General features: G+C 35.5%; 2 protein-coding genes across 6 annotated transcripts in view; one reads left to right on the plus strand and one right to left on the minus strand.

The window, feature by feature from the left end:
* Positions 1-22,594, plus strand: part of KIF3A (kinesin family member 3A) — a 149,278-nt gene extending 126,684 nt beyond the window's left edge. The window contains exon 17 of one of the 2 annotated variants that reach the window (XM_072957408.1): positions 20,368-22,594. In XM_072957408.1, the coding sequence (XP_072813509.1) occupies positions 20,368-20,374 (7 nt within the window). In that variant the 3' untranslated portion in view covers positions 20,375-22,594. Of the gene's footprint in view, positions 1-2,484; positions 2,532-20,367 lie in introns of those variants that run through there. The other variant, XM_072957406.1, reaches the window with a different exon arrangement.
* RAD50 (RAD50 double strand break repair protein) overlaps positions 1-27,066 on the minus strand; it is a 209,603-nt gene that overhangs the window by 11,247 nt on the left and 171,290 nt on the right. For all 4 annotated transcript variants that reach the window (XM_072957363.1, XM_072957365.1, XM_072957364.1 and 1 more), the window contains 10 exons: positions 26,017-26,192; positions 25,262-25,499; positions 21,442-21,631; positions 20,870-20,996; positions 20,236-20,429; positions 18,470-18,580; positions 17,939-18,031; positions 17,738-17,851; positions 14,450-14,577; positions 12,071-12,295 (listed from right to left, as the gene is read on the minus strand). In XM_072957363.1, the coding sequence (XP_072813464.1) occupies positions 12,071-12,295; positions 14,450-14,577; positions 17,738-17,851; positions 17,939-18,031; positions 18,470-18,580; positions 20,236-20,429; positions 20,870-20,996; positions 21,442-21,631; positions 25,262-25,499; positions 26,017-26,192 (1,596 nt within the window). The remainder of the gene's footprint in view (positions 1-12,070; positions 12,296-14,449; positions 14,578-17,737; positions 17,852-17,938; positions 18,032-18,469; positions 18,581-20,235; positions 20,430-20,869; positions 20,997-21,441; positions 21,632-25,261; positions 25,500-26,016; positions 26,193-27,066) is intronic.

Here is a 27,066-nt window from a genome sequence, read left to right on the forward strand (position 1 = left end):
TTCTAATTGAGAAGTCACAAATAAAAAAGACTAAAGATTTGCCTACCTAAAAAAGTCACAAAAAACACCATAAAAAAAGTTAAGGGACAAATGATAAACTAGAAATAAGTACTTACAATATATGTAAAAAGGATTAATATCCAGAATCTTTAGAAAACTCAAATCAAATCACTTAGAAAACTGAGATTTCAAAATGTAGAACAGATAAACAAGATTATACTATACAGCACAGGGAAATATATACAGGATCTTGTGGTAGTTCACAGCGAATAAAAAATGTGTGACAATGAATATATGTATGTTCATGTATAACTGAAAGATCGCATTCTACACTGGAATTTGACACAACATTGTAAAATGATTATAAATCAATAAAAAATGTTAAAAAAAATCACTTAGAAAAAGAGAGCCTAATAAAACACTGGCAAAGAGATATGAATAGGCAGTTCTTAAAGAAGAAATACAAACAGCCAACATATGAAAAGACACTGAACCTCACTATTACACAGGGAAATGTAAATTCAAGTGAGAGCATTTCTGGTACAACAGATTGGCAAAAATTAGAAAGGCTGGTAATATGAAATGCAGACATTAAGACATGGGTAGTTTCATACACTACTGGTGGAAACAAATTTTGTGTGTTTGGAAGGCAATTTGACACTAACAAGTTAAAAATGTACACACGCTCTGACCCAGTAACTGTTTCCAAGAAGCTATCTTTCTGGTATATCTGCACGAGTGTGCAAAGACATATGCTATAGCATTTTCTGTAGTAGCAAACATTTTGAGAGCTTCCTAATATGTCCATCAGTAATTAAACTAGGTAACATACACACTATAGAGTATTATGCAGCCATTAAAAACCTATGAGGTATTTACATATATGAACAGGATTTTATCACGTGGTAAAAAAACAAAAACAAAAACAAAAGCCCAAGCAACCAAAAAAAAACCTACCATATGATACTACTCACATAAAACAAAAAAGATGTATTTGTCTATTATATACATGCAAAAGCACTGTGAAGGAAATGAAAATATGTCACCAAGGTAATAATACTTCAGTGTTGAACAAATGTAAGACGTCATGGAAATCAACCTAGGTCCAGCTTGAACCATGGTTCTGTGACTTGCAGACTAACAGAGTGCAGGAAGCATAAACAGCTGTAATGCAGGCTGAATGGGCTACGTGGTATGAGGGGTACAGAGCAGTGCGGCACACACAGGAAGAAACAATTACATCTGTTTGGGAAGGGCTTAATTAAGGTAATATTCAAAGGAAGAGAAATGGCATAGTAAAATGAAAGGTGCCTTAAAGGAGCAAACCTGATCAGTTTCATTAGAACAGAGTGATAAGAGATGAAATGAGAAAGGCCAGCTGCAGAAGTCTTTCCTAAAATTAGAAGAGAATATGTAGCACTGGTGACCTTTAAGAAAACTAACCTGGTAGAAGTATAACGAGTGGGAGGGATAATGAGGTCCACAGTAATATAGGTAAGAGTTAAGGAGGGTCTGACACAGGTGTGGGCTGTGGAAGAAAGGCAGCTCTGGAACAGTACCGTGCAGGATCCCTGTGGGAGCTGCTGACTGAAAACCACAGGATTTCCCCAAGATTAACTTAACACACTTTTTAACACTTGGACTTTACAGATAATTAACATGTAAGAATGACCCTGAAGGTCCATGACCTCTAGTAAACTATCATTGTGTTGAGGCAAAGATAAATTTCATGCGCTGGCAACTACTGGGGGTAAATGGTCATCTGGCTAGTTGCATCACACCTACCATGTGCCTGGAGTATGCATGTCCTTCAGTTAAATGCATATAATACTAACTCATATGAAATGTATGTTTTGTGAAAACCGATTACCCAAAGAAAGTGAAAAGGTCTAAGATCTAAGGAAAAAAAATGATCTGTAAAGCAACCTTATATTTAAATACTCTTAAGAACATGAAAGATTTCCTTAAAAATTTCAGTAACAATCAACTGCATTTTATGATGACAAATGACGGTTTAATGGTATTTATAATTTTAGTGCTCCATGAGTCTTAGGATTGTGACCCTCACAAATGACAAGGGTCTAATGTTTGAAAGGGGGCACAATGAGGTCAAAAGACAAAGCATATGCCAGTGATATTGGCATATGATACTGTAACTGGTAGTTACATGTCATTAAAAATTTGTCCAAACCCCACAGAATGTAAAATGCCATGAGTGAACCCTACTGTGAACTACAGATTTAGGTGAGTATGATGTGCCAGTGTAGGCTCATCAGATGTACCACTCTGGTAAGGGACAGGCATAGTGAGGGAGGCTATGGTTGGGGTGGCGGGGCAGAGGTTTATGGGAAATCTCTGTACTTTCTGCTCAACTTTGCTGTGAATCTAAAACTGCTCAAAAAAATAGTCTATCAAAAAAAAAGAGGTATGCGTTGTAGTGTGTGGAGCTGTTTTTATCCATGTCCCTCTTCCTTCTTCACACAGACGCCTCCTTTGAATGCCAAGCTGACCATACTGCCCTTCAGCACCTCTGCACTATGGCTTCTGCACCAGCAATTTCTAGATTCTCTTTTTGTTCTAAGTTGTCCAACTACCTCCACACTTGGATCTTTAGTGAAAAGCTTCTGTAAGCTCTGAGTTATCTCCTAAGTACACACGGGTTCTAGCTTGAAGTCACATATAAAGCATATTAGGCCTCCCCAGTATACTAGTTTGGGATTTTTGCTGCTATGCTGCTCTGAGGCCACTTTTTAAATTATGTCAGGACTGAGTCATTAGCAGAGAACTGAATGCCTGAAATGGAGTCATTAGCAACCAGGCAGACCAAAACCTCACCTGCCAGGAAAAGACCGTTCTAGCTCTTGCTTCTTTCATATTTAAGCCATCTCCAGGACTCAAGCTAGAAGCTTAATTACCATTATGCAAAGTTTGAACTGATGCTCAAAATCAGAAGTGCACATACAATGGCAAATCATGACCTGGGTTTCTGCGTGTCTTCAGCTATTTCACTGAATAAAATAATAAAAGGGCTAAATACATATGTGCCTTCCTAATAAAAATATTATTAAATATTTAAAATATTAAAACTATATAAAAAACTAATGTTCAGAAGTAAGCTAAAAACTAACAAGTTAATGAAAGTTAACCAAGTTGGAAAAAATCAGTAGAAAAGATTGCACTTACAAAAGACATTTTCCAACTGTATTATCCTCATCCTATGAGATATATAAGTTGCCAGATAATTGGCTGAGGCCGTCGTTACTCATTATTACTTTGGATACTCTTCTCTGCTGCCCTGGTCCTTGCCACGGTGAGAACTTCCTGTCTCCCAGCACTTAGGTCAGTGGAAGCCCTCTAGTGTAAGGGAAATGGTATGCTGAGTATCAGGTTCTGCTGAGCATCGCCTTCCAAATTAACAGTGATTTTCAGTACTTAGCAGAATTCAAAATTTGCCAAACTTAAGTTACACATTTAAAAGCAAAATGTCCTCTTTTTTCTAGATGAAACATTTAAGACTGTTAGGTTAATTTCTTGAAATCTTAAAACTATTGAACTACTGTTATTTCCTTCAGACAGACACCCAAATATCAGCTTTTAAAATTGAGGCAATGGGTCAACCACTATTGCCATAGTGGCTGATAAATATTTGATTTAAAAAACCTGCAAGTGACTGTGAAATGCCACCAGCTATCTTCTGGTTTTGTAATCTACTTGCTTGATGCTACAGCGGCTGCTGATCTGAAAATGTACTGTATCCAAGATAAGAGTGAGAATGGTGGCCGTGAGATGAGCTCTGGATAGAGGCCTCAGCCCCAAGCTCTCTTTGAGTTTAAGAAGCCAGTTTCCAAATAGACTTCCAGAGAGTTGGCTGTCTGGGATGCAAAATTTTGATGTTAAAGTTACAGGTTTCCACTGAGTCTCAGAAGTATGACTTAATATGCAACATTCCATGTTTGAGGAAAAGTGACAGTGGAACATTTTGGGCATAAGGTAGAACACTGTACTTTGAGCAATATATTCCAAAATCACTTAATTTTACTTGATGTTCTCTATTAAGGGGGTAGATAAGGGATAATAAATTCTAAATAATGGATGTTTTCTCCCTTTTCATTTAATGTGTCTCTGACCATTTGCAATGCTTACAATCGGTGATGGTTTTAGATTACTAATAACAGATAGTAATCAGCTTTTCTTGAAAATGCACTGCTAATTTCCTGTATTACCTTAAATAGACAGCTGAATGCAACAATTACACTGACTGCATGCTTCTTCTAGGAGGTGAAACAATGAGGGAAATTTTGGACCTTACTTTCTTCTAGGTGAGAAGCCAAAATTAAGGCTCACAGTATAAACCTTAAAAAGATTTGCGAGCACAAGTACACAAAGACTCAGTTTTGGGAAAACCTATACCATTTTATTTCTTCTCATTTAGAAGAATCCATCTGATTACCAGATAAGAGAACTCAGTAAACAGCCTGACTTCGTTTCTTAAGCAAGCCTAAATTGCTGGAAAGCACCCGTGTGCACCTCCTGACCCCCACAAGTTCCCGATTGGCCCCATCAAGCTTCTTCACTTGCCCTCACACTGCTCAGTGTGACGCCTCTGTGACTGAGGCACTTTCCTCTACTGAAATGCCCTTCTCCTTCATTGTTCAAGGTGTAGGTCAAGTACAGCTATGGAGCACCCACCATGGTCTCCGCTACTGGACTGTTAACAGTTTGCAGGAGGAAAGGGATGATATCCCAGAGTCTGCCAAGTGAAGCTAGAACAGGGGTTTCTGAATGAACAGATGCCTTGTTGAGGGAATGCCTCTTGTTCCTGCTGTCGATGCTCTCGGCGTCTGCAGGGATACCTAGCTGGAGGGCTGCCAGATACAGTTTTCTATTCAGTTAATATACATGAAACCCCAGGTCTGCAGGTCCGTGTACTAAGAAGAGCTACCTTGTAGCAGAATATGTGCAAATAAAGTTTAAAACAAAACCAACAGACCTACCTAACTTGGCCCCCAAGTCCTCTCTGGTTAGTACCCCTTTTTTCTGCTTTGCTTAACAACAGAATTTTTTTAAGAATTACCTACACATACTGTCTCCATTTCTTACCTCCTCATCCAACACTAAGGCCAACCATGCCACTGAGATTGCTCCTTAATGTTATGAACAGCTTCCATTTTATCAAATTCAAGGCTCACGTCTTAGCCCTCATCTTATTTGATCTCTCAATAACGTTAGAGTCTTGAAATACTTCTTCGTTTTTAAGATAGCACACCTTTAAAATTTTTCTTCTACTTCATCAGCTACTTCTTTACTGGATTTCTAAACATCATGTGTCTTGGGACCCTTCCCTTCTCTATCTACAGTTATTCCAATATGTAATCTCAGTTCATGACTTTCAATACTACATATGTGCTGAAGGTTCCCACATTTGTACCTTTCCCATGAACTCTAGACTCCAGATTATAGACCCAGCTGTCTGCTTGGCATTTCTACACAGACACCTGTAAGCACCTCACACTTAAAGTGTTCCAAACAGAACTCCAGATTTTCCCCTCCCCAGTCCTGCCCATTTCAGGGAATGGCAATTTACTTCCCCAATATCCTGGTATAAAAATATGTAGAAGCAATCTTTGATTCTTTTCCTTTTCCTCTCCTACATTCAATTCAGAAGCAAGGCCTGTCAACTCTATCTCCAGAACAAGAATCGAGTCCATCTACTTCTTCCCATTTCCGCTGCCACCATCCTAGTCCAGCCCACCACTCTCTCCTGGGGTGCCCCGTCTAATCCATTCTCCACACTGAAATTCTTCAAACTATGAATCAGACTGTATTTACCTCCTTGCTTCAAACCCTTCAATGACTTCCTAATTCACTTAGAGTAAAATCAAACTGTTGACCAAGGCTGCAAGGCATGGGATCTTCTGGCAACCATCTTTCTCTGACCTTATGCCCCTGCTCACTGCATTCCAGTCTTGCGTGCTTTCTTCCTACTCCTTAAACATCTCATGTTCATACTGCTCTTGGGACTTCTGCATCATCTACTCTCTCCACCTGGAATGTGTGCATCTCAGCTTTTTGCACCTCTTGCTTCCTCTCATCAATCAGGTCCCAGCTTCAATGTCACACTCTCAGAAAAGATCCTGCCTTAGAAAAGGCCTGAAGTAGCCCTTCAATTATTCCCATCACCACAGTTAATTTTCACTGACTATGAACTTATTTCTTAATTTTTTGTTTCTTCATCCCTATGTACTTAGTATACAATATCTAGAACAGTATCAAGCATATAAGAACTCAAATCTTAATTGAACAAAATCCTAATATATATGACAATATATTATGCACATATATGTATAGAGTTCACTGAGGAGGTAGAAAATATATAAAAATAAGTCCATTGTGACTCTAAATAAGGAAGTATGAGCTAAGCAACAGTTAAGAAAACTTCTATATGAATATAAGATTTTTAAGGTTAAAAAAAGGAGGGGCACCATGGTAACAGTAGAGCACAGTGGGAGTAGAAAGGCCTTTGTTCTGTGATCTAATTTATATCTACCATTAAGCTGCATACTCTTGGACACTCTACTTAATCTCTCTGATGAATACTTGCTCTTTATAGGGTAGATGCAAGAATTCAATCAGATTAGGCTAACACATAATATGTATTAAATTAATATTAGTATCTCCTCTGTATAGTCCCTACCCTTGAGAAATTTAGCCTTAAAACATGTTTAAAAAGAAAAGAAACCTACATTTTCTTAATAAAGATCCTTAGTACTCTTAAGAAATAGAGAATTTAACAATTTACACTAAAGAATAGAACATGGCAAAGAACACGAGACTAAATGGGCTCTGAGTTATTCTTTTAACCCTTACTTTATACTGACTGCTATAATGGACTTTAAAAAAAAAGATTTCCATTTTATGGATAAGGAAACTGAAGCTCAGCACCTTTAAATAACTCACTAAATGTGAATAGTCACACTCGGATTCAGGTAGTCTCCAGAGAGAATACCTTAAACCATGTATTACTGGATTTTTAGGCCTCAAACAAGTAAAACTTATCAACTTTTGCACAAACATTTCCTGCTTTTTAAGACTCAGTTTAATTTTTTTCTTCACAACCAACTTAAGTTATCCTACTCTGTACAGTAGATTTTTACTGATAAAAATCTTTTTTTTTTTTAATGGAGGCACTGGGTGTTGAACCCAGGACCTCATGCATGCTAAGCAAGCATTCTACCACTGAGCTATATCCCGTAATAATGTCTTGCTTATGCTTCAAATAAACTTGCCAGTAAGGACTAGGTCCCCTATTCCTTAGTGCTCAAGAAATGTTTGGAGTTTCCTATGTACATAGCCTCAGTTGCTAAGTGACTCAAAATGTTAAAAAGCTTTCTAAAGGCATATATGAGGTAGCTGGAAAGACTAAAAAGAATTATGGAACTAAAAAAAAAAGGATATGTGGTCTGTATATTTCTAGAAACTTGTCCATTTCTTCTAGGTTGTCCAATTTGTTGGCCTATAATTGTTCCCCGTATTCTCTTACTGTTTTTGTATTTCTGTGGTATTGGTTGTTATTTCTCCTCTTTCTTTTTTTGTTTATTTGGGATTAGCTGATACAAACTACTCTGCATGTAAAATATAAATAATAAGGTCCTACTGTACAGCACAGGGAACTATATTCAATATCTTGTTATAACCTATAATGAAGAAGAATATATACATGTATAAATGAATCACTTTGCTGCACACCAGAAACTAACACAACACTGTAAATCAACTACACTTCAATTAAAAAAAAAGGACAAATGTTGTACATATATATTCTACTGGGCAAGGATTCTTTAATAATGTCTTGCCATGTGCTTGTTTCAAAACATTAAATTTCAACAATTTAACTGTTGGATTTAAAAATCCAGGGGAAGTTTCACTATTCAAAGAGGTTAAAAAAGCAAAAATTCCCACTTGGTACAGACATACATTTCCATGAGCGTTTCTGGACCCAAAGGGCACCGTAACGTTAACCTATTCACTCACAATGCAAGAGGACAAAGATGTACCCTTCCAATTAGAAGTCAAAATTAATTCAACAAAAATATTATTAGTATTTGTTTTTAAAAATGACTAACACAATTGGCTCATTCCCAGTTTTTACTTATCTTAAAAGATTATATACTTTCTAAAACTTGTACCTGCCAGAGCTATGGCCAGGTGATTCTGGGGCCACTTTTGTTACCATCATTAACTAAAAGAATCCTCATACTGAAAAGTGGGCTCTTCCTGTCCTCCTGAGCCTTGTGGTCCAAATGTCATTGCTAAGGCTGATCTGTTCACTATGCTCTTTCCCGAGGAAGCCTTAACAGAGAAGAGGCCCTGTCTATATAGTTCTCTTAGCAATGAAAAGGATATTTTCCATTTTATAAAACAACAATAAACAAAATCTAAGTAACTGATAATTCTCCTGCCACAAATACCTAGAAATAAATACTAGACAGATATATAACAAAAATTATTTTACACTATAGTTGAGTTCACAAGAAAGAAAGGCAAATCTCTACATGGTGGAAACAAAGGTGGAACTAAAACCCACAATGGTCAGTATGTAATCTGACGCTGTGGTGAATTTAGTTATTATTTTCATAATCAGGGATTGGGTATTATCCTCCAAGACAGAAGATGAGGCATAAAGCCTAAGGAAGGTAGAGAGAAGTGACCCCCCACATAAAGGCTAAGACTCTTGAAGAGCTGTACCATCAACCTTCAGTGAAAGAGTGGAAAATTAATAAGCTGGGACTGGGCAAATGCCATACCTGGGTTTAAGGCTCACTGTTATGCAATGTAGTTCAGGAACTCCCAAATTGAAAAATTAACATAAAAACTAGATCTAGGCCAGTGCTATCCCTGGAGTGCCTAGCAGATACAAAACCAAAATTGCTGTGTGGAAGGACATCCACACAAAAAGGTTACAAGGGAGTCTCACAGAAAAAAAAAGAACTACGAAAGATGCAGCACACGAAATAACACAAATAGATTCCTAAAAATGAGAAATTTAAAAAATGACAATGTGAAAGAATATAAAATATGTATATTTAAAATGAGTAAACATAATACAAGGACTAAAAACATTTAGAAAAAATACATTACGCAAAATAAGAATTTCTAAAAAAGAATAAAATAGAACTCACAGAAGTAAAAAATACAATGAAATATGGGGGGGAAGTAAATTAAAAAAATACAATAGGCATTACAAAAGCAGCAGCTGAAGAATCTGTGCACTGGAAGATATGAAGAAGTTACCTGGTATATTACGAGTATATGCAAGAGGGGTTAAGCAATGTGGGGGAAAGAATAAGGTTTATTTATGCTGAATAAGAAATGAAGAAGGGGAGAACAGTAAAAAAATGAGGAAAGGATAACATTTGAAGAGGTAACATGAGAATTTTCCAAAATTGATGAAAGCTATCAATCCTCAGATCAATAAGCACCAATCTTAAACAGAACTCAAACTAAACTTATATCTAGATGCACTTTTTAAAAAAGCAGAATATTGGAGACAAAGGAAAAATCTTAAAAGAACCAGAGAAAAAAGGTAGATTACCTCCAAAGGAGTAATTAGAATGACTTATAAACAGCAACCACAGAGGTCAGAAAAAAATGGAATATTTTTAAAGTATTAAAGAAAAAAAAGAAAAGAAAAACTTTGTCAATTTACAGCTCTATGTTTAGCCAAACTATTAATATTGAAAGCAAAAATTCAAAGACCAGCAGAAAACTTACTATTAACAATCGTTCACTGGAAAAAACTATTTAAAAATGTACTTTTAAAAACAGAGGAACTGAATCTAAAGAAGGAAGGAATGGGATTTATAAGAAACTGGTAAACATGTGGCTATATCCAAACAAGCACTGATTGTGAAGCCACAATAATTATAACTAATTTGGGATGATATAAAAACAAGGTAAAATGAAACTATCAGGTAACAGAAACACTGCACATAGCAGAAATTAATTAACATTCAGGAGCAAGTTAGAGCAAGTCACATTGGAGCCATGGTTCTTACATTCTGATGTGCATCAGAATCACCTGAAAGGCTTATTAAAACACAGACTACTGAGCCTGGTCCCTCACATTTCTGACCTAACAGAAGGTCTGAAGTGGAGACTGAAAATTTGCATTTCTAACAAGTTCCTAAATGATGCTGATAATGTTACTCGAGGATTCCTCTGGAAAGCAACACATTTGATTTTTAGGTCAAATATGTATGTTAAAAAATTAAAGGTAAACACTCAGATAACTAAAGTGTATCATTTACAACCCAAAGAAGGGGAAAAGGGGGAGTAAAGAAAAATAAACCTATCCCAAAGAACTCAGGAAAGTAGGAAAAAAAGATAGAAATAAACATAACTCTCTAATCAATCACAATGAAATGAATTGACTAAATTCACTAGTTAAAAGACAAAGATGGACAGACAATAAAAAACAAAATTCTGCTATATGTTGAATACATTATAAAGTTGAAGTAATTAAGACAGTCTTGGTAATGGCACAGAGACAAAGTGACCAATGAAATAGAACAGAAAACTCAGAACTGACCCATGCACACATGGAATTCTGACATATGACAGCAGTGACACTGCAATCATTAAGAAAAAGATAAACTACTCAATAAACAAAGCCAGGACAACTCGTATCCATAAGGGAAAAAAGTGAAATTGGACTCCTAGTTCATACTATATATAAAATTCAATTTAGAATTAAATACTTAAATATATTTCAATGTGAAAAGCAAAACTTTAAAACTTTTGGAAGAAAATACAGGAATAGGGGAGGGTTTCTTAAACAAGACACAAAAAGAACCATAAAAAAATTGGTAAATTCAACTACCTTAAAATCAAATTTGTTTCTTAAAAGACACTGTAAGAAAGTGAAAAGATAAACCTAAAAAGACTGAAAGGATATTTATAATACAAATAACTGAAAAAGAGTTAAAATGCAGAAGAGGTAAAGAACACCTGCAAATCAATATAACTACCAACAATACATTAAAAATGGGTACAAGATACATTTCAAAGAAGAAACAACATGATCAAACAAAAAGATATTCAGTGCCATTAGAAATCAGGGGACTGAACCGAAGACCACAATGATTTGTCATTTAAAACTCATTAGATTGACAAAAATTAAGAAATCAATGTCAGAGGATGCATCAAAGAAGACTCTTATGTTATGCTAGTGGTGTAAATTAGTAAAATCACTCTGGTAAACAATTTAATGTTATTTTATAAAATTGAGCATACCCTGCAACTCAGCAATTTTACTCCCACCTATACCCTAGAGAATCTCTTACATCTTTGCTCCAGAAGACATGGCAAGAATGTTCCTAGAAGCAAGGGTTATATTAGTAAAGATCTGGAAACAACGCAGATGTCCATCTACTGGAAAATGGATACATTGTAGGGTATTTCCACAATAGGATTCTGTACGTCAGTGAACATACATGAACCACAGCTATAAGCAACATGAGTAAATAAAAGTAAAACAAAATAACACAAAAAAGCAAATTCTAGAAGAGTATCCAGAATATACCATTTTTTAAAAAGCTAAAAAAAATAAACATACTATACAAATTTTTAAAAAGCAGAGAAAGCAAAAATCTATGTCAGTGGTTACAGTGAGTGGGGATGACAGATGGTTGAGGTAAGGAGGAATATCTAAGTGGATGGCAGTTAGTGATAATGGTAATTCTTGGATTGGGTATGGGGAGTGGGATCGAGTGCTCCTTAACATTACTATACATAACTCCGTAATTTAAGTAAGCATGTGTGTGTGTGTCTACACACACACACACACACATATACTTTCCATTCTTTGGTAGGTATTAAACATGTTTTAAAAGTAAAATAGGGATGAGGGAGTGTATAGCTCAGTGGTAGAGCGCATGCTTAGCATGCATTAGGTCCTGGGTTTAATCCCCAGTACCTTCATAAAGAAAAGTAAAAAAGGAGTAAAATAAGACTAAAATATGCTAGTTGATATTAACTGCAATGGGAACCAAATCCCCAGTCCAATACTTACTGGTCAAGGGTCTTATAGTAAATGTCCAGATCCTTGTTCACAAGCTCTGTTGTTCTCATAACAATCATCATTTCCCTATACTTTTCTTCAGCATCCCGAAATTGAGGTTCTTGAAGTTCTTTCTTAAAACGAATAATTGCTTCCTCATAACCATGCTGTCGTCCTATTGCCAAACCATGATTTCTTTTTATATTTTCTTTTTTTTCTTCCAATTTCTGTTGTTCACTAGGAGGGAAAATGACAAATGAGGACCATTTTTAGCTTTTAAAGCAAGCTCAAATGGAAAAGCCAGATCTCTTTAAATAAGTATCATTTTATCATTCTCCTTAACAATCAGTATATGATAACAGTCTCTCCCTGGTTTTTACTTAAGACTTCAATACTAAAGAAAATTTTCTTCATTCCAAATCTTGGAAGCATCCAGGTTTCTAAACACCTGATATTCGTGTGCTGAATAAAAAGAACTCTCACTACATGTGAATGCTAAAAAATTCCTGACGTTTAGACACTAACCTAAGTGAAGTACTCTTGGGGATTAATATTACAAATTCACAAACTTCTGTTTGTGGACTGAGACTGCACAATTATCAACTCTGAGAAGTCACTGAGTAACAAGTGTCATCATTTTATTCACGGTATGTCAAACAAAATAAACTTACATTTCAAACTATTAATTTATGCAGTAATATTTACTAAAAGTTTGTATTCCTCCATGAAAACAAAATTTCTCTTGCACAAGTATAAAGAGGATTAATACTGACCAAAAAAGTCAAATACTTAAGCTTTTCTTGTAACTTGGTAGATAATTCAGATTTTAATGTGCTCTAAAAATCTTCATTTAACAATTACTAATTAAGCACCCTCTTATTTGCCAGGCACTGCTCTCAAGTTTAGGGGCTTCCTTACAGAAGTGGCTTGATTATATGTTTTATTGACATTTCTGTTGCATCCTGGCTGAAGAAAAGTTTGAAAAAGAAGAGTTGTGCTTAGTAGTCTGAATGAAGGTAAAAAGTAGTGTTATGTACTAGTCACAGAAGGGATTGTAAAAATTTCTCGTTTTTGTGTTCAGGAGCAAAAAATACATTGTTTCATTTAAAAGTTTCTTCCATAAGTTTCACTTTTCAACCTGTCACCAAGAGCACCAACATTACAGCATTAAAGAAATGAGGGTTGGGAGCTAGGGTATCTGGGTAACATTCCTGGCTTTTATCATAATTTCCTGTGATTTTTTTTCTGGGTCTTAGTGTCCTAATGCATACAAAATGAAGAGGCTGAAAGATGAAGAGCTCTTCTAGTTATTAAGTCTGATTTCCTTGTTATATGACACAGATTTTATATAGCTACAACCAATAGAACTAAAACCAAGAGAATTTACAGTAACAAAGGAGTAACCATTTGTTAGGCTTCATAAACTAAGTTAAATTTCAATTGACTATATCCTTTAGAAAAGCTTAAGCATTCTTTGACCCAGATTTCTTTCTGAAGTCAAGAAAAAAAATGAAAAATCTACAAGGAATGGCTTAGTGAACGAGAGGCCTATATTCAACCAGCAGAGGTGTTTCCAAAAAATTTGTGTGTCTAGTACAAGCTCTTATACCATCTAATGCCATAGCATCAACCAGGTTCGTACAGAATTCCTAAGGCAAGTCTAAGACAGACAAAGCAAGAATAAAATCTTTTCTGCTGTAGCAAGAAGGGAGCAACTACAGTAAATACCAACAAAACCAGATGAAAAAAGAATCAGATTAATCGTTTAAAAAAAGTGATCTTGCTGGCACATGATTATAACTGTGACCATCTAGAATGGGCCTCCAATGACAAACTGCTCTGGCAGTAACTCCACTGGCAATATGATAGAATGCCCAAGCTCTGACTCAAGCATGGTCCAGAGGCCATATATTCTTTCTGCTTGGTACCATTATCTTATGAAGCATGTTAGCAGAAGTCTGGGAACTTGGTATTTTTAATACTGGCCATCACTGCAGTGTGACGGTTTTTTTTTTTTTTAATTGAAGTACAGCTGATTCACAATGTGTCAGTTTCTGGTGTACAGCACAGTGATTCAGTCATACATATATATTCATTTCATTATAGGTTATTATAAGACATTGAATATAATTTCTTATGCTATATAGTAGGATTGTTGTTTATCTATTTTATATATAGTAGTCTGACTATAAATTCTGTATTACTTCTTTAGTAATTCAGTTTGTAAGGCCATGAAATATGTTTGTATAAAAACTGCCCACTTTCCTGTAAGTATGAAGGGACACACAGGCTGCAGGTTTAAATTCTCTTTAGAAAACATGTATTGAATATTTTTTACATTTCAATAATAAAGAACTCTATTTAAACTAAAGACTATTTTTAAAAACACACTTTTTCATTTGTAAAACCTGCATTTGACCCATTTCCTTCAAATGTTGTTTTCTTTCTTCTTCAACTTCTTTTAGTTCTTCGTTTCTTTTTCTTAAAGTAAGGTTATCCTGTAGCCATCTTTCCTGTATCTAAATATAAATATTAAATCTGTTAACAAAAACAATCAATTATCGACATGTGATTCACAGCAGGCAACTGCTGACAGGTAGTGCTAATTCTGCCTTACTTAGAATCATGTGAAACTCAGCAGAGAAAGAATAAACCAGTGTGAAGGAATCCCCAGACCTGGACTAATCCAGATGGCCCATATACTCACAAAACAGAAATTTAAATGATGGGATTAAAATAATATAATTACATGTTTTAATGTTTTATACCTACCCCCACACCGCTGGATCATCTTGCATAGGAACTTCACAATGGAGCATACCAATCTAAATGATCACAAGAGAACAGTACTACCATCAAAGTCTCCCCCACTTTTCCCCCTCTAGTTTTATTTGTCTCCTGTTAGATACTGTGAAGTATGTTGGGTAAGATCTTTACCTTCAAGGTGACACATAATCATACAAGGCAGTAAGAAGTTTCACAAAAACAGTAAGTCTCTGTACTTGGTGACACTTTTCTGGCCATAGACTTGACATGAAAATTTTTAAACTTAGCTGTTCTTCTTGAGCAGTTCTGTCCTTAAAAAATGACCAAATCACTTCGTGGCAGCAGCAGCACCAATACAATTATTTCAGTAGTTATAATGGACTATGCCTAGCACCTAACATTCGTGGATCTGCATTGGTGGTTCTGGGAGCCCAAAAACTGGGGGACTCCAGAGTGGGTGGCTGACATTCCCGCAGCTAAGGCAGGGACAAAGGCAGCATCAACAAAGAGTACTTTGTAAGCCTGCGTAACAAGAGACAGACACCACCACAGAGGGCACTTCCCAATGGACATCTCCTGTAGAGGCACACTCAGTGACTCTTCTTCCCAGCTGAAGCGCTCCAACCCTGCCTACCACACACTGCAGCTCAGAAACGGATCTAGAAGCCTATATTCCAGCAACAGGGGAGCAGACCTGGCCTGTGTCAAGGCTGTGACAACCACAGAACAATAAAGGAGGCTGTGCTCAACAGCAACAATCAGGACAGCCTGTGATCACCACAACACCAACCACACCCCCAATCAAAGGGATAATATAATAGCCAACACAAAGAAGAAAGATGTGGCAACCATCCATACTAAGAACAGCCCTCGTAACTAAACTATTAGGTACACAATCTACACAGGAACGCTCCCATTTTAAATAAAAACAAATAAAAAAAACAGCCCTTCAAGACCACAGTAGATAACTGATACTCCTAAATCCATAGAGCCAGAGAAATATAAGTAAAATGAAGAAGCAGAGGAACCACTCCCAATTAAAAGAACAAGAGAAGTCCCTGAAAGAATGAACAATGAGATAGACCTCGACAGTCTACTACATCATGACTTCAAAAAGGTGGTGATAAAAGCACTGAAGGAAGTAAGAGGGACTATGAATAGAGATGCAGAATACTATAAAAAGGAAACAGAAACTATAAAGAGGAGCCAACTAAAAACAGAAAACTCTAATAACCGAAAATTTCCCCAACCTGGGAAAGGAAACAGTCACCAAAGTCCAGGAAGTGCAGAGAGTTCCACATAGGATCAGCCCAAAGAGGAACATACCAAGGCACATAGTAATCAAATTGATAAAAATTAAGGATAAGCAGAAAATATTAAAATTAACAAGAGAAAAGCAACAAATAATATATAAGGGAACTCCCATAAGATTATCAGCTGAAGAAGAAAGAGAAAAAAAAAAGATCTACAAAAACAAACCCAAAACAATAAAAATATCAATAAGAAGATATGTACTGATATATATAATGGAATACTACTGCGCCATAAAAAAGAACAAAATAATGCCATTTGCAGCAACATGGATGGACCTGTAGATCATCATTCTAAGTGAACTGACTCTAGGATGCTTGAGAGAGCCCCTGAGGGATCTCAAGAGAAAAATACTAAACTAACTAGGATTGTTTGGTATGTTGAATTACATGGGAAGCACTGTCAAATGAGTAATAAGCCTCCTCAGATGATACGGTATGAGTAAGTGTTGTTAATATAGATATTCTAGAAATTATATAAAGCTTCTGAAATTTAGATACATACTAGTCTAATGCTGTCAGTCATAATCCTTGTTATCTTAAAATGTATGTCACAGCAATTTGATTAAGCTTCTCTGTCAAAACCATTGTAATCTGATCTTTAAAAAAAATGCAAGCACATCAGATTTCATGGCTTACATTTTATATACTTACTACTCTCCTGGTTTCATTACCTTCTTATCCTCACTCCCACATTATCTCATTTTCCCATTAATTTAAAATGTTATTTGGCATTGCTCTATGTAGATAAGTTAGTAAACAATTTCTGGAAATACACAGGTTACAAAAGTAAACTAATACAGTCAGAGCCACTAAATTTAGGCCACCAACTTGAAAATGGTCACAGATTGGTAAATCTTAATGATTTCTCTATGTATATGGCCATTAATGATTTATAGATTGTGATTTTAAATAGGCAACCCACATATGAGCTAGTGCTAAGTATTTTGTTATATATGCATTATAAATTTCTATAGCATTTATAAGATGGCAGAGATTCAATTTGCCTTTGACTGGTATTCATATATTTGAAATTCCTGGCACTACAGCAACTCTGCAGAAAACTGATATAACTAATCTTCAAAGAGATTTTTAACCACTACTTATAACCAAATGATTAAAGCATTCGAATAGCAAATTTTGTTTAAAACAGCAGAAACAGAGAAACGGGGTTTTAAAACTTAACTTATGCCTCTATAGGTCATGTTGAAAATATTTTCTCAATGTGATTTTGAGTATACTGTGGAAATTAGGTTCTTTAATAGAGAAAGTAAACAAAAAAGGAATTAACTGAAAAATGACTTAATATATAGATATTTTACTTACAGACAACCTTTAAGAATGATATCTAGAAGTGAGATTGAGAATTGGCAGAAGTGGAGGGAAACTTAATTTTATGCTTTTATGTTTAAACTTTTACTAAGTGAGTCTTTTACTGAAAATAAAAAAGAAAGAAGGGAAGAAGAAAAGACAATGTTATTAGAATTGCTTTTCTCTCCTGCTTGCATTTTTACTCAATGCAAATAGTGAAAATAAAAGTACAAAACAAAACAAAGAATGTTACTGGTATAAGTGCCACCACAGTAACAAAAAAAAGACCTACCTTCTGTGTATCAATGTCTTGTCTCATGATTCCCATTTCATTATTAATCTTCTCTTTGTGTTTCTCACATTCACTTAGTTGAGCTATTACTTTATCAAGTTCATTTTCTTTTTGCTACAAAAAGAAACTTCCTTAAGCACAAGACATAAAAATATAAACAAATAAATAATTTTAAATTATATTAAATTAGTTTTAAATTACCTTCTTATAGTCATCTTTTCCATCTTGAATATAATTCTCAATGTCTTTCACATAACGATGAATATTTTTAACCTTCTCTTTGATATCATTTATCTGTAAAAAAAATTATTAAATATACACTGGTTAGAACTAAGGCATTTAAGAAGATTTATTTCCAAGGAATGTCTTATATAAAGGTAATAAAAACTTAATAGGAGAGTACAGTGAAACACTGCTTGGAAGTCAGAAGCCTTGGGTTCCAATTTCTATCACCAGTAAATTTTCTTTCAAATAAATTTTATGATTTCCCTATGGGATTAGATTAAATAGTCGAATTCTCAATTTCTATTTTAGATCAAGAAGCAAAATAATTTAAATTTAATCTTTATTCTAAGAAAACATTTTAATGTCAAGATTATATGTCACAAATCTGAAAATACTATTTAATCATGTTTTTAATTTCATGTAAAATACTGGTATCTAACATGGTACTCTGAATATAATCATTTTAATACGTATTTTTATTAAGTAAATTTATAAATGAAATCTTACTTTATCCTGTGCTATTTTGTTGCTTGTATTTTTTTTGTTGATTAATTCTTCTTTCTCCTGCTGGAACTTTTCCAGTGTTGTTTCCAAAGGGCTTACTTGCTCTTTAGCATCCTAAAGATATAAAAAATATAAATTCTTATAAAACATTCCATTACTTTATTTTAGGTGTCAGACTTTACAGTCATAATAAAATCACTTTCTATTTGCCAGGCTTTAAAAATCAACTCGTCTTCTCCTTCCCACAACCCTATGGGAAAGGTACCATTATTTGCATGCTGTATTTCAGATGAGTAAACAAGCACAGAAATGACTTGTCCAGGGTCCCAAAAGCCAGTAAATTTAAAGAGCCAGGATTCAAATCCTGTCCAGGTCCAGTGTCTCTCTTAATCACTATCTATATTGTGTTAGTCACTGATTTGATTCTTAACCTAAGTAAGCCATGTGCTCCCAATTACATGAGCACGTGGCTTTAGGTATAAATTTTTGAGTTTGTAGGGTCCATATCAGCCCTGTGTGACTAAAGAATAGAAAAGCTCTTTCAGTAAAGGTCGTTTTTTAACAGATGGAAATATGACTGTAAAGGAACTTTTGACCTTAAGCTTAGTTTGCTGAGGCTAAGTAGATGTTTTATGGTAATAAAAGCTTACCGGTACCTGCATGTTGGTGTGTCCACATCTATTTTGAAAGCAAAGGGTCTTGCAAATAACAAACTATTTTACTAATCAGAAGTCCATGTTATTTGGCCCTGTAACATCTCTACAGCATAATTACATGATAACCACTATTCAAAAACAACGATCCTCAAGCACTTTTAAGATCCTGAACTATCTAATGAATCCATAAAGGTAGAAATGATTATTTAGTATTACTTCAAGGTGGGTATATTTTATCATATTGGGAAGTGGTTTTGTGTGGTGGAAAGTCAGATGTCTCAGATGTCAGGAGACCTACTTGAAAATTAACCCTGACTTCTACTAAATGCATGGACTTGGCAAGTCACAAGATACCTGCAAATCTCAGTTTCTTTTTCCATAAAAAGGGGATTTAGTCACATTTATCAACAGGGTTACTGAGACACTGAATGGTTTAATGTCAAAGTATTTATAAGCAGTAAAAAATACAAATGTAAGATAGTATTATTGAGCCACTCATATTTTGTAATCCAAAAATACTTAAGAAAAAAATATTTTAGCAATGAATAATAGATTCAATAATATATTTAGTGCTTACTGAATGAGCATAATTATCCAAACCTAGATAAGACTGTTGTTTCTAAAAATGTTAAAAATTTAATTGGCTGAAAAAAAATTTAATTGGCTGGGTCTTTGATTAACCTAGATGAGAGATGCTAAATGGGTTCCATTCCATGTGTCAACTTAGGGCCTGCTCACTGTAGTGGGAAGTATTCTGAGACTACATTTGGAATCAAACAGAGAAAGTGCTATGACTGAGAAGCAGTATCTGCCATGGATACAGGATTTGTAGATAAGACAAACCTCCCACAAGCAGGAATCCTTCAGCCACCACCTGTTCTTGTTCACTACTTAACCAGGCAGCCAGTTCTTCCTTATTATGACCAAAATCCTTGTCTTGGAAATCTTTACCTATCAGTACAAGTTCTGTCACCCCGCAGGTGCCACACAAAGAATTATTATACCATTTTCATTTGATGCTCACAATAAGTATGGTTCTGGCCACTGCCCCAATAAACAGCATTTCATTTATTTGAACTAAATTAAAAAACAAGTTTGTATGAATGTTTTTACCTTTATCTCTCTGTGTAAGGACTGAACTTCAGTGGATAATTCCACAGTCTGCTCCTCCAGTTGCTGACGACGTTGTAAATTAGTGGATATCTGAAGTTTCTCTGATTTAAGTTCATTTGTTGTACTTTTCAGGTGTTGAATCTGTTCCTGCTGGTCCTGTATGAGCTTACGATTCAATTCAATCTTACTGGAAACTGCAGGAAAACAAATTGAAGCAATGATTAATGTTGAGTACAGAAAATACTATGAGCACCATCCTTCTAGTTTTATAGGTCTGTACAATTCACAAAGGTTAAGTTTCTGTGGGTCCCACCTACTGCAACAAAAGTGCCACAAGAATCCCTCCAGCTCCCAAACCTGCTTGCCGTGAGCCTTACCACAGGTGAGGCTCACAGGCCTGGCATGACTGAGACAGAGTACAGCTCATCTGTTACTCATCATTCAAAATCTGTTGTGCAGAAAGACAGAAACTGAGGAGAACTAATGCTTTTGAGAACAGAGAGTAAATATACTATGGACTGGAAGGAAGACAGACAGTTCCTCGTCCACATAATAATGATTAAATTTATGGAAAAAAAGCATATGGGGGAATGTTGAAGTCTTTATGGGTACATGAGGAGACAGACTCCATTACCTGTATCTAATCTGTGTTGTTTTTCTTGTTTTTCCTGGTTTACTTGCTGAACAGTTCTATCCAAGGCTAGTCCCTGTAGCTTAGCTGCTTGTTGTGCAATTTTTCTTTCAACATCTTTAAGATCCATCTTAAGAATAAATCAAGGTTATTTCCTTTAAGAAACTTACAGCATTATCATTATTTATAATCTTTAAAAAGTAACTGCTTTTAATTATTTTTTAAAATCAAAATTTGTAACTGCTTTCAGATACAATTTTAAGAAATTTTAATAGAAAAAAATGAAACTGATTTTTATAATGAAATTAATTTAAATGATATAAACAAAAGGAAGCAGACTGAAAAAGAAAAATAAACAAGACTACTGCTTAATTCTCACAATTTATCAATAAAAAAATCTAAATGCAGGAATGTAACTTAAGCAGTTACTCCCTGAGACTACCTGAAATTCAGGATAGGGAGCTCTAAATACAATCTGTACTGGAATACAAACAACTATTTTTAACATTCATACTTCATATTCAAACAACTATGAAACAAGTTTTACTCTGCCTTAAACTATATAGTAAACTAACCTGAAACCTCTCCATAAGTGTAACATCTGTCAGACACACTTTAGCACTTTCCTCTTCAGGCATTATTGTACCCAGGAGTGTTTCCTGTTCTTCTATGTCATTCTTTAGGCGCTGTATGTCTCTATTGACATTCTGCAGTTTGTTTCTTAATTCTGGTATTTCCTTCTCTTTCAAATCAATTATGCTTTGCCTTCACAAAAAAACACACAGTTAAAAATAAGCAATCTAATGTTTTCTCATAAGTTTGAGGTTATGTATTTTCGGCAAGAAGATCACAGAAGTGATGTTGTATCCTGCTGAGGACATTATATCAGTGGCTACATGATGTCAGTATGTCTTATTACTGTTAATCTTATTCACTTAGTTAAGATGGTGTCAGTGAGATTTATCCATTAGGGAGTTACTATTTTTCTCTATGTAATCAATACATATCTTAGGAGAAATACAGTAAAGACTATGTAAATATTTTGTTTCTCCACAAACTTCTGTCCACTGATTGTAGTATCTATTGGTAGATCTTAATTGTAACAATTTTTTACCATGCTGTTTGCCAAACTGAAATGTACTGTACAAATTAACTGACCATACTCATCCTAAATATCAAGATCATGAAAGACAGAGAAAGGCTGAAGAACTGTTACAGACTGCAGGGGCCTAAGGAGAAATAACAAGATGATGCAATGTGGGGATCCTGGGTTAGATCCTGAAATAGAAAAAGGATATTAATGTAAAGACTGCTAAGATTCAAATACGATTCATAGTTTAGTTAACAGAATTATAACAATGTCAATTTCTTGATTTTTTCTGATAATATTATGGTTACACAAACTGTGAACATCAGGAGAAGCTGGGTGAAAGGTATATATGAATTCTTTGTACTATTGTGGTAATTTTTCTGTAAGTCTAAATTATTTTAAAATAAAAAGTTTAAATCATGACAGAAGGACAGGAGAAAGGAAAGAAAGAAGGAAGGAAGGAAACCACTCAAATGCTTCAGGGGTTTATGCTACAAAAGCTGTTAACCCACTTTACTGCTGCTACTCTAACCGATGAATTACCAGCACCTATGGCAGGTTCTGGCCCACACCTATTTTTGTTGACACCTCTGAAACAATAAAACTTGTTCATCTAAAAAAAAAAGCTATTAAGCTTATTTTGGAAAAGTTTCACATTCTTAATTAAAATTAAATTAGTATAATAAATTAAATTGGTTTCTAATAAGAGTCTTACAATAAACTAGAAACTCAAGGGTTAGCACTTGCATACTATTAATGGTTTTTAAAAAACCTACCATACTATGACCAAGAAATACCAACCTGAACTGATCTGTGGTGACAGAAGACCTTTAATTTTTTATACCAGAGAAATGAAAAAGTTCCCTGAATACATATAAAAGTATGCAGATTATGAGTAATCCATGCTTGCATTATTTCCTGATTATTATAGACCAGAAGTTGATCTTAAGTTATATGCCCAGCACCTAAAAAGTGACAAAGCTATGAAAGCCTAATGACAGTCAAGCATTCACTTGACTGGGACTTCTTTGTAAAGAACTACAGGCATCTATTCAATTTTAACATTTTTACATGTACACACAAAAACCCTTATTGATGTGATCCAAGTTTTGATGCCTTCTTTTTTGATGATTACCTAAGATGCTAAAACAATTATTCTAAGAAAAAAAGTAAATCTATATCCTGAGCGAATGGGCTACTACTACCTAGTAGGGTTTTCTGCTTTGCTTTCTTAAAATATTCAGAAACTCAGTTTTGGGACAGCATTCATTTGCCAAGGGGATTTTACATAAAAGGGACAAACACAGATACAGTACTGAATAAAAAAACCTTTGGGAGAAATGGGGAAATATATTGATTGAGTTTTATTTTAATGAGGTGTTACAAAAAAATGAACCCGAGTCAGTATTAAGCAAAATGATAAATAGCTACATTTCTATCTGAGATTTCATTCACAACAAATGGTCTTATATTAAGTGTTGGTGAGTTGGGGGTTTTAAATGAAAATACATTTTCCTCAAAGTGGATAAGCAGGATCTGGCTCCTTTCTACTTCTCTGACCTAATTTTCAACCACTTTCCCCTTTGGCCTGGGGGTCAAACATGCCTCAGTGATTTTACACTGCCTGGAATGCTCTTCTCCTGGACAGCTGCCCAGCTGCCTCCCTCACTTCTCTCAAGTCTCCACTCAAATGCCAGCTCCATCAGTAACGCCCCTTCCACCACCCCTCATGTGCCCCTCCATGGTATTGATCATCACCTGACAGACTATACATTTGCTCTTCCAGCTTCAGCTTATCTTACTTTATGTGTGGTGACCAAAATGATACACAAGTGCCACTCCAGATACTGGGATACTATGTGGAATAAAGCTGGCCACAAGTACTCTGACACTCTTCCCATAGAGAGGTGGAGCTGTGTCCTCTCATTGAATCTTGGCAGGCTCTGTGACTACTCGGAACAGCAGAAAGCAGCAAAAGTAACACTGCCAATAACTGGGCCCAGGCCTTAAGACACTTGCTCTTAGGATACTTCCTTTGGTAATCCAGCCACTATGCTGCCAAAAGCCCAAGACACATATGGAGGCCATGTGAAGGTGTTCTGTTTGATAGCCCCAGCTAAGCTCCTAGCCAACAGTCAGCACCACCACCAGCCATGTGCGTAAACCATCTTGAACATTCCATCCAGTAGAGCCTTGAAATGACTGAAGCCAACATCTGACTACAACTGCATGAAAGACCCCAATTGAGAACGACTTAGCTAAGCTAAATCATCCCAAAGAACCATGAAAAATCATAGTAAATCATTGTTTTGAGGTACTAAGAGCTATAACTAGACCTGAATATAATGTAGCTCTATCTTCCCAACTTGTGGGAATCAATCCCTATAAATAAGTTCTCAAACTCCACACATTAAAAAAATATATTTTTAAAAATGCATTCTTTTTTTATTCAAGTATAGTCAGTTTACAATGTTGCAAACATTTCTATTGCAGCACAGGTCATACCCTCCTACCCATCACACACACTGGTCTAATTTCCCTGTCCTCTTTCCTTATCGTAACTGAGTTGAACCAACTTTCCTATGCTTTACATTCCCTCTCTACCTTGTTCTCAAAATCCTATGGTCATTCTGTGGTCCACTGGCTTCTCTCTTTTTAACTAATGCATTTGTTTGAAATAATTAAGTACTTTATTAAACCCAGCTTTCTAAATGTCTGATTCTGAGAGCTTGTCTCCTTACACAGACCATCAGCAACTTGACGGTCATAACTTATTGGTCTCTGTGACCAGCTCTGTGCTCCATGTTCTGGGAGACACCAAAGCAAGCATCACATACTTCCTGACTTGATTTTATTTATATGTAGACCATCATCTGAATTTCTTATGCAAGCAAGGGAAAATAACAATAGAAACCATCTATGATTCATTCTTTTTGAAAGTGGGAAAGATATAAAAGCATAGTTTAAAATTTGTCTTTGGGGGAGCTTTCCAGTACTTTCTTTTGCTGGGTTCAGAAAGTGACACAAAAGTAAACTGTTATAAATCTGTCAAAATTTCTGCCCTTAAGTCAAGTCTCAGGAAAAATATACACACACAGATTATATCTGCCTTGTGATTAGTTTAAAAAGCAAGCTTACCTTAAAACAAAGTAATTATTTTTTGTTATCACACAAACATGAGATAGGTATACTGGCTTAGAATCCTGACTTTAACTTTTATTCATCCATCTCATGCTTAATGATATCTACCACATGCTAGGCATTGGACAGCTACATGCACAGTAACAGTAAATCCACATTCTCACCTCATGGGCACAAGTCCCAGCATTTCATCACGCCGCTTTTCTTTTTTCTTTAGCTCTGATTCTGTTGACTTGAGTTTATCTGGAGCAAGCCGCAGCTTAGACTGCAAATCACTGATGACTTCTTGTAATTCGGCTTCTGTCTGGAAAACCCTCTGACAGACAGGGCAACACGACTGGTTTTCATCCGTAAGCTGAGTAATGAATTGGGAGTAAACTGCCGTGGCTCCAGCCAACATGGCTTTTTAAGAAAATATATTCCCGGTGAAAAGAATATAAAAGATAGTTTTATCAATATGGTTACAGCCTTTTCTGTAAATATATGATTATTATTCCTGCATTATAAACACATAATGGAAGAAATAAAAATTCTGATATTTATATCTTCTCCCAAAGGGCACAATACATTCAGATTTGTATAAATTATTTTCTGGTAACACACAAAAAAGTATAATAAAATTTTAGAGCTTATTATGTGCCAGAAACTATTCTACGAGCTCTACAACTATAATCTGATTTACTCCTCCCTAACACCCTACATGTGGTAGGCAATTCTGTCCTCAAGTAATGACCTGAAGTATACAAAGGCTTCAACAATTTGCCCAAAGACATAGCAAGTATGCTGTAGAACCAGGACTAAAACTTAAGCCCCCTGGCTCCAGAACCAAGTTTTAAAATCTCCCATCCTTAGTAGTTACTTGTGAATGAAAATTCAAAAATGTTAAAATGCCTTGATAATATAAAGTAGATTAACTTACCTCGTTGTTTTGAGGATTTTTCAATTTCCTCTTTAAGCCTGTCTAAATCACTTTCAAAATCTTGGCTACCACAAACATCAAACAGCTTGTCTTCATAGTTGGATAACTGCTCTTCCTTCCTTTTTAACTCATTATTTATATGATTTTTATTTTGCTCAGCTGAAGCTAGTTCCTTGCTAAAATAAGACCAAATATGGATTACAATTTTAAAACATAGGAAATAAGTTTGAAAAGTTTGAGTAGGTAGGTCCAAGACAAATTCTGCCAACAAATATTATAAAGGTTTGCTCTGACCAAGTACTTTTTATCAAGAAGTCATGGCAATAGCTCACTACTGCCTGAACCCTAGGACACTGACTCACCTGCCAACCCTGGTCATAGGCCTGCTCCCAGAAAAACGTGTATAGACAAAACTCTGCCTGCTTTATGGGGGTTCATTGTCTTAATCTTGGATTAAGGGCCTCAGCAAGGAGAATATGCTTGCTGGATCTACTGGAGGGAGAGAAAAGGGAAACACCCTCCTAATTCCATTTGGATCCTTTCACAATTGTTCTTCCGCTGCCTCCTGTAAAAACTTCCCCTCCTGGTTGCAGTCATCTACTTACAACCTGATCATTCATTCCCTCTCATTCATCAAAGACTTTGCTCGCAAGTACAATTTATCTCCACTTTAACTCTTAAATATCATCCTAGCCAGCCACACAGATCAAGGTTTTTCAATTTACAGGCTATGATGCACTAAGCAAGTAATGTAATCAATTTAATACACTGTATTCAGCATTTTTTTAAAAATTAAAAAATATGTAGAATATATTGGAGTAGACTGTGCACGGTTAGGATAGGTACTATTTTAAGAAATTAGTTTCAGATAACTCTAAGTACACACATGCCTCATCCTGATAATTCCCATTGTGACTCACAGTGAAATTTGGAAGAAAAATAGCATGCAGATGAAGGCCATCCTAGCCACTGAGCACTGCTCATCAAGATTACTATCTTAGCAGCACCAAACACTGTTGACCCCCTCCTTGGAAGACTATTTTCTCAAAG

The sequence above is a fragment of the Vicugna pacos genome, chromosome 3 (genome assembly GCF_048564905.1).
Source record: "Vicugna pacos chromosome 3, VicPac4, whole genome shotgun sequence".
Lineage (NCBI taxonomy): Eukaryota > Metazoa > Chordata > Mammalia > Artiodactyla > Camelidae > Vicugna > Vicugna pacos.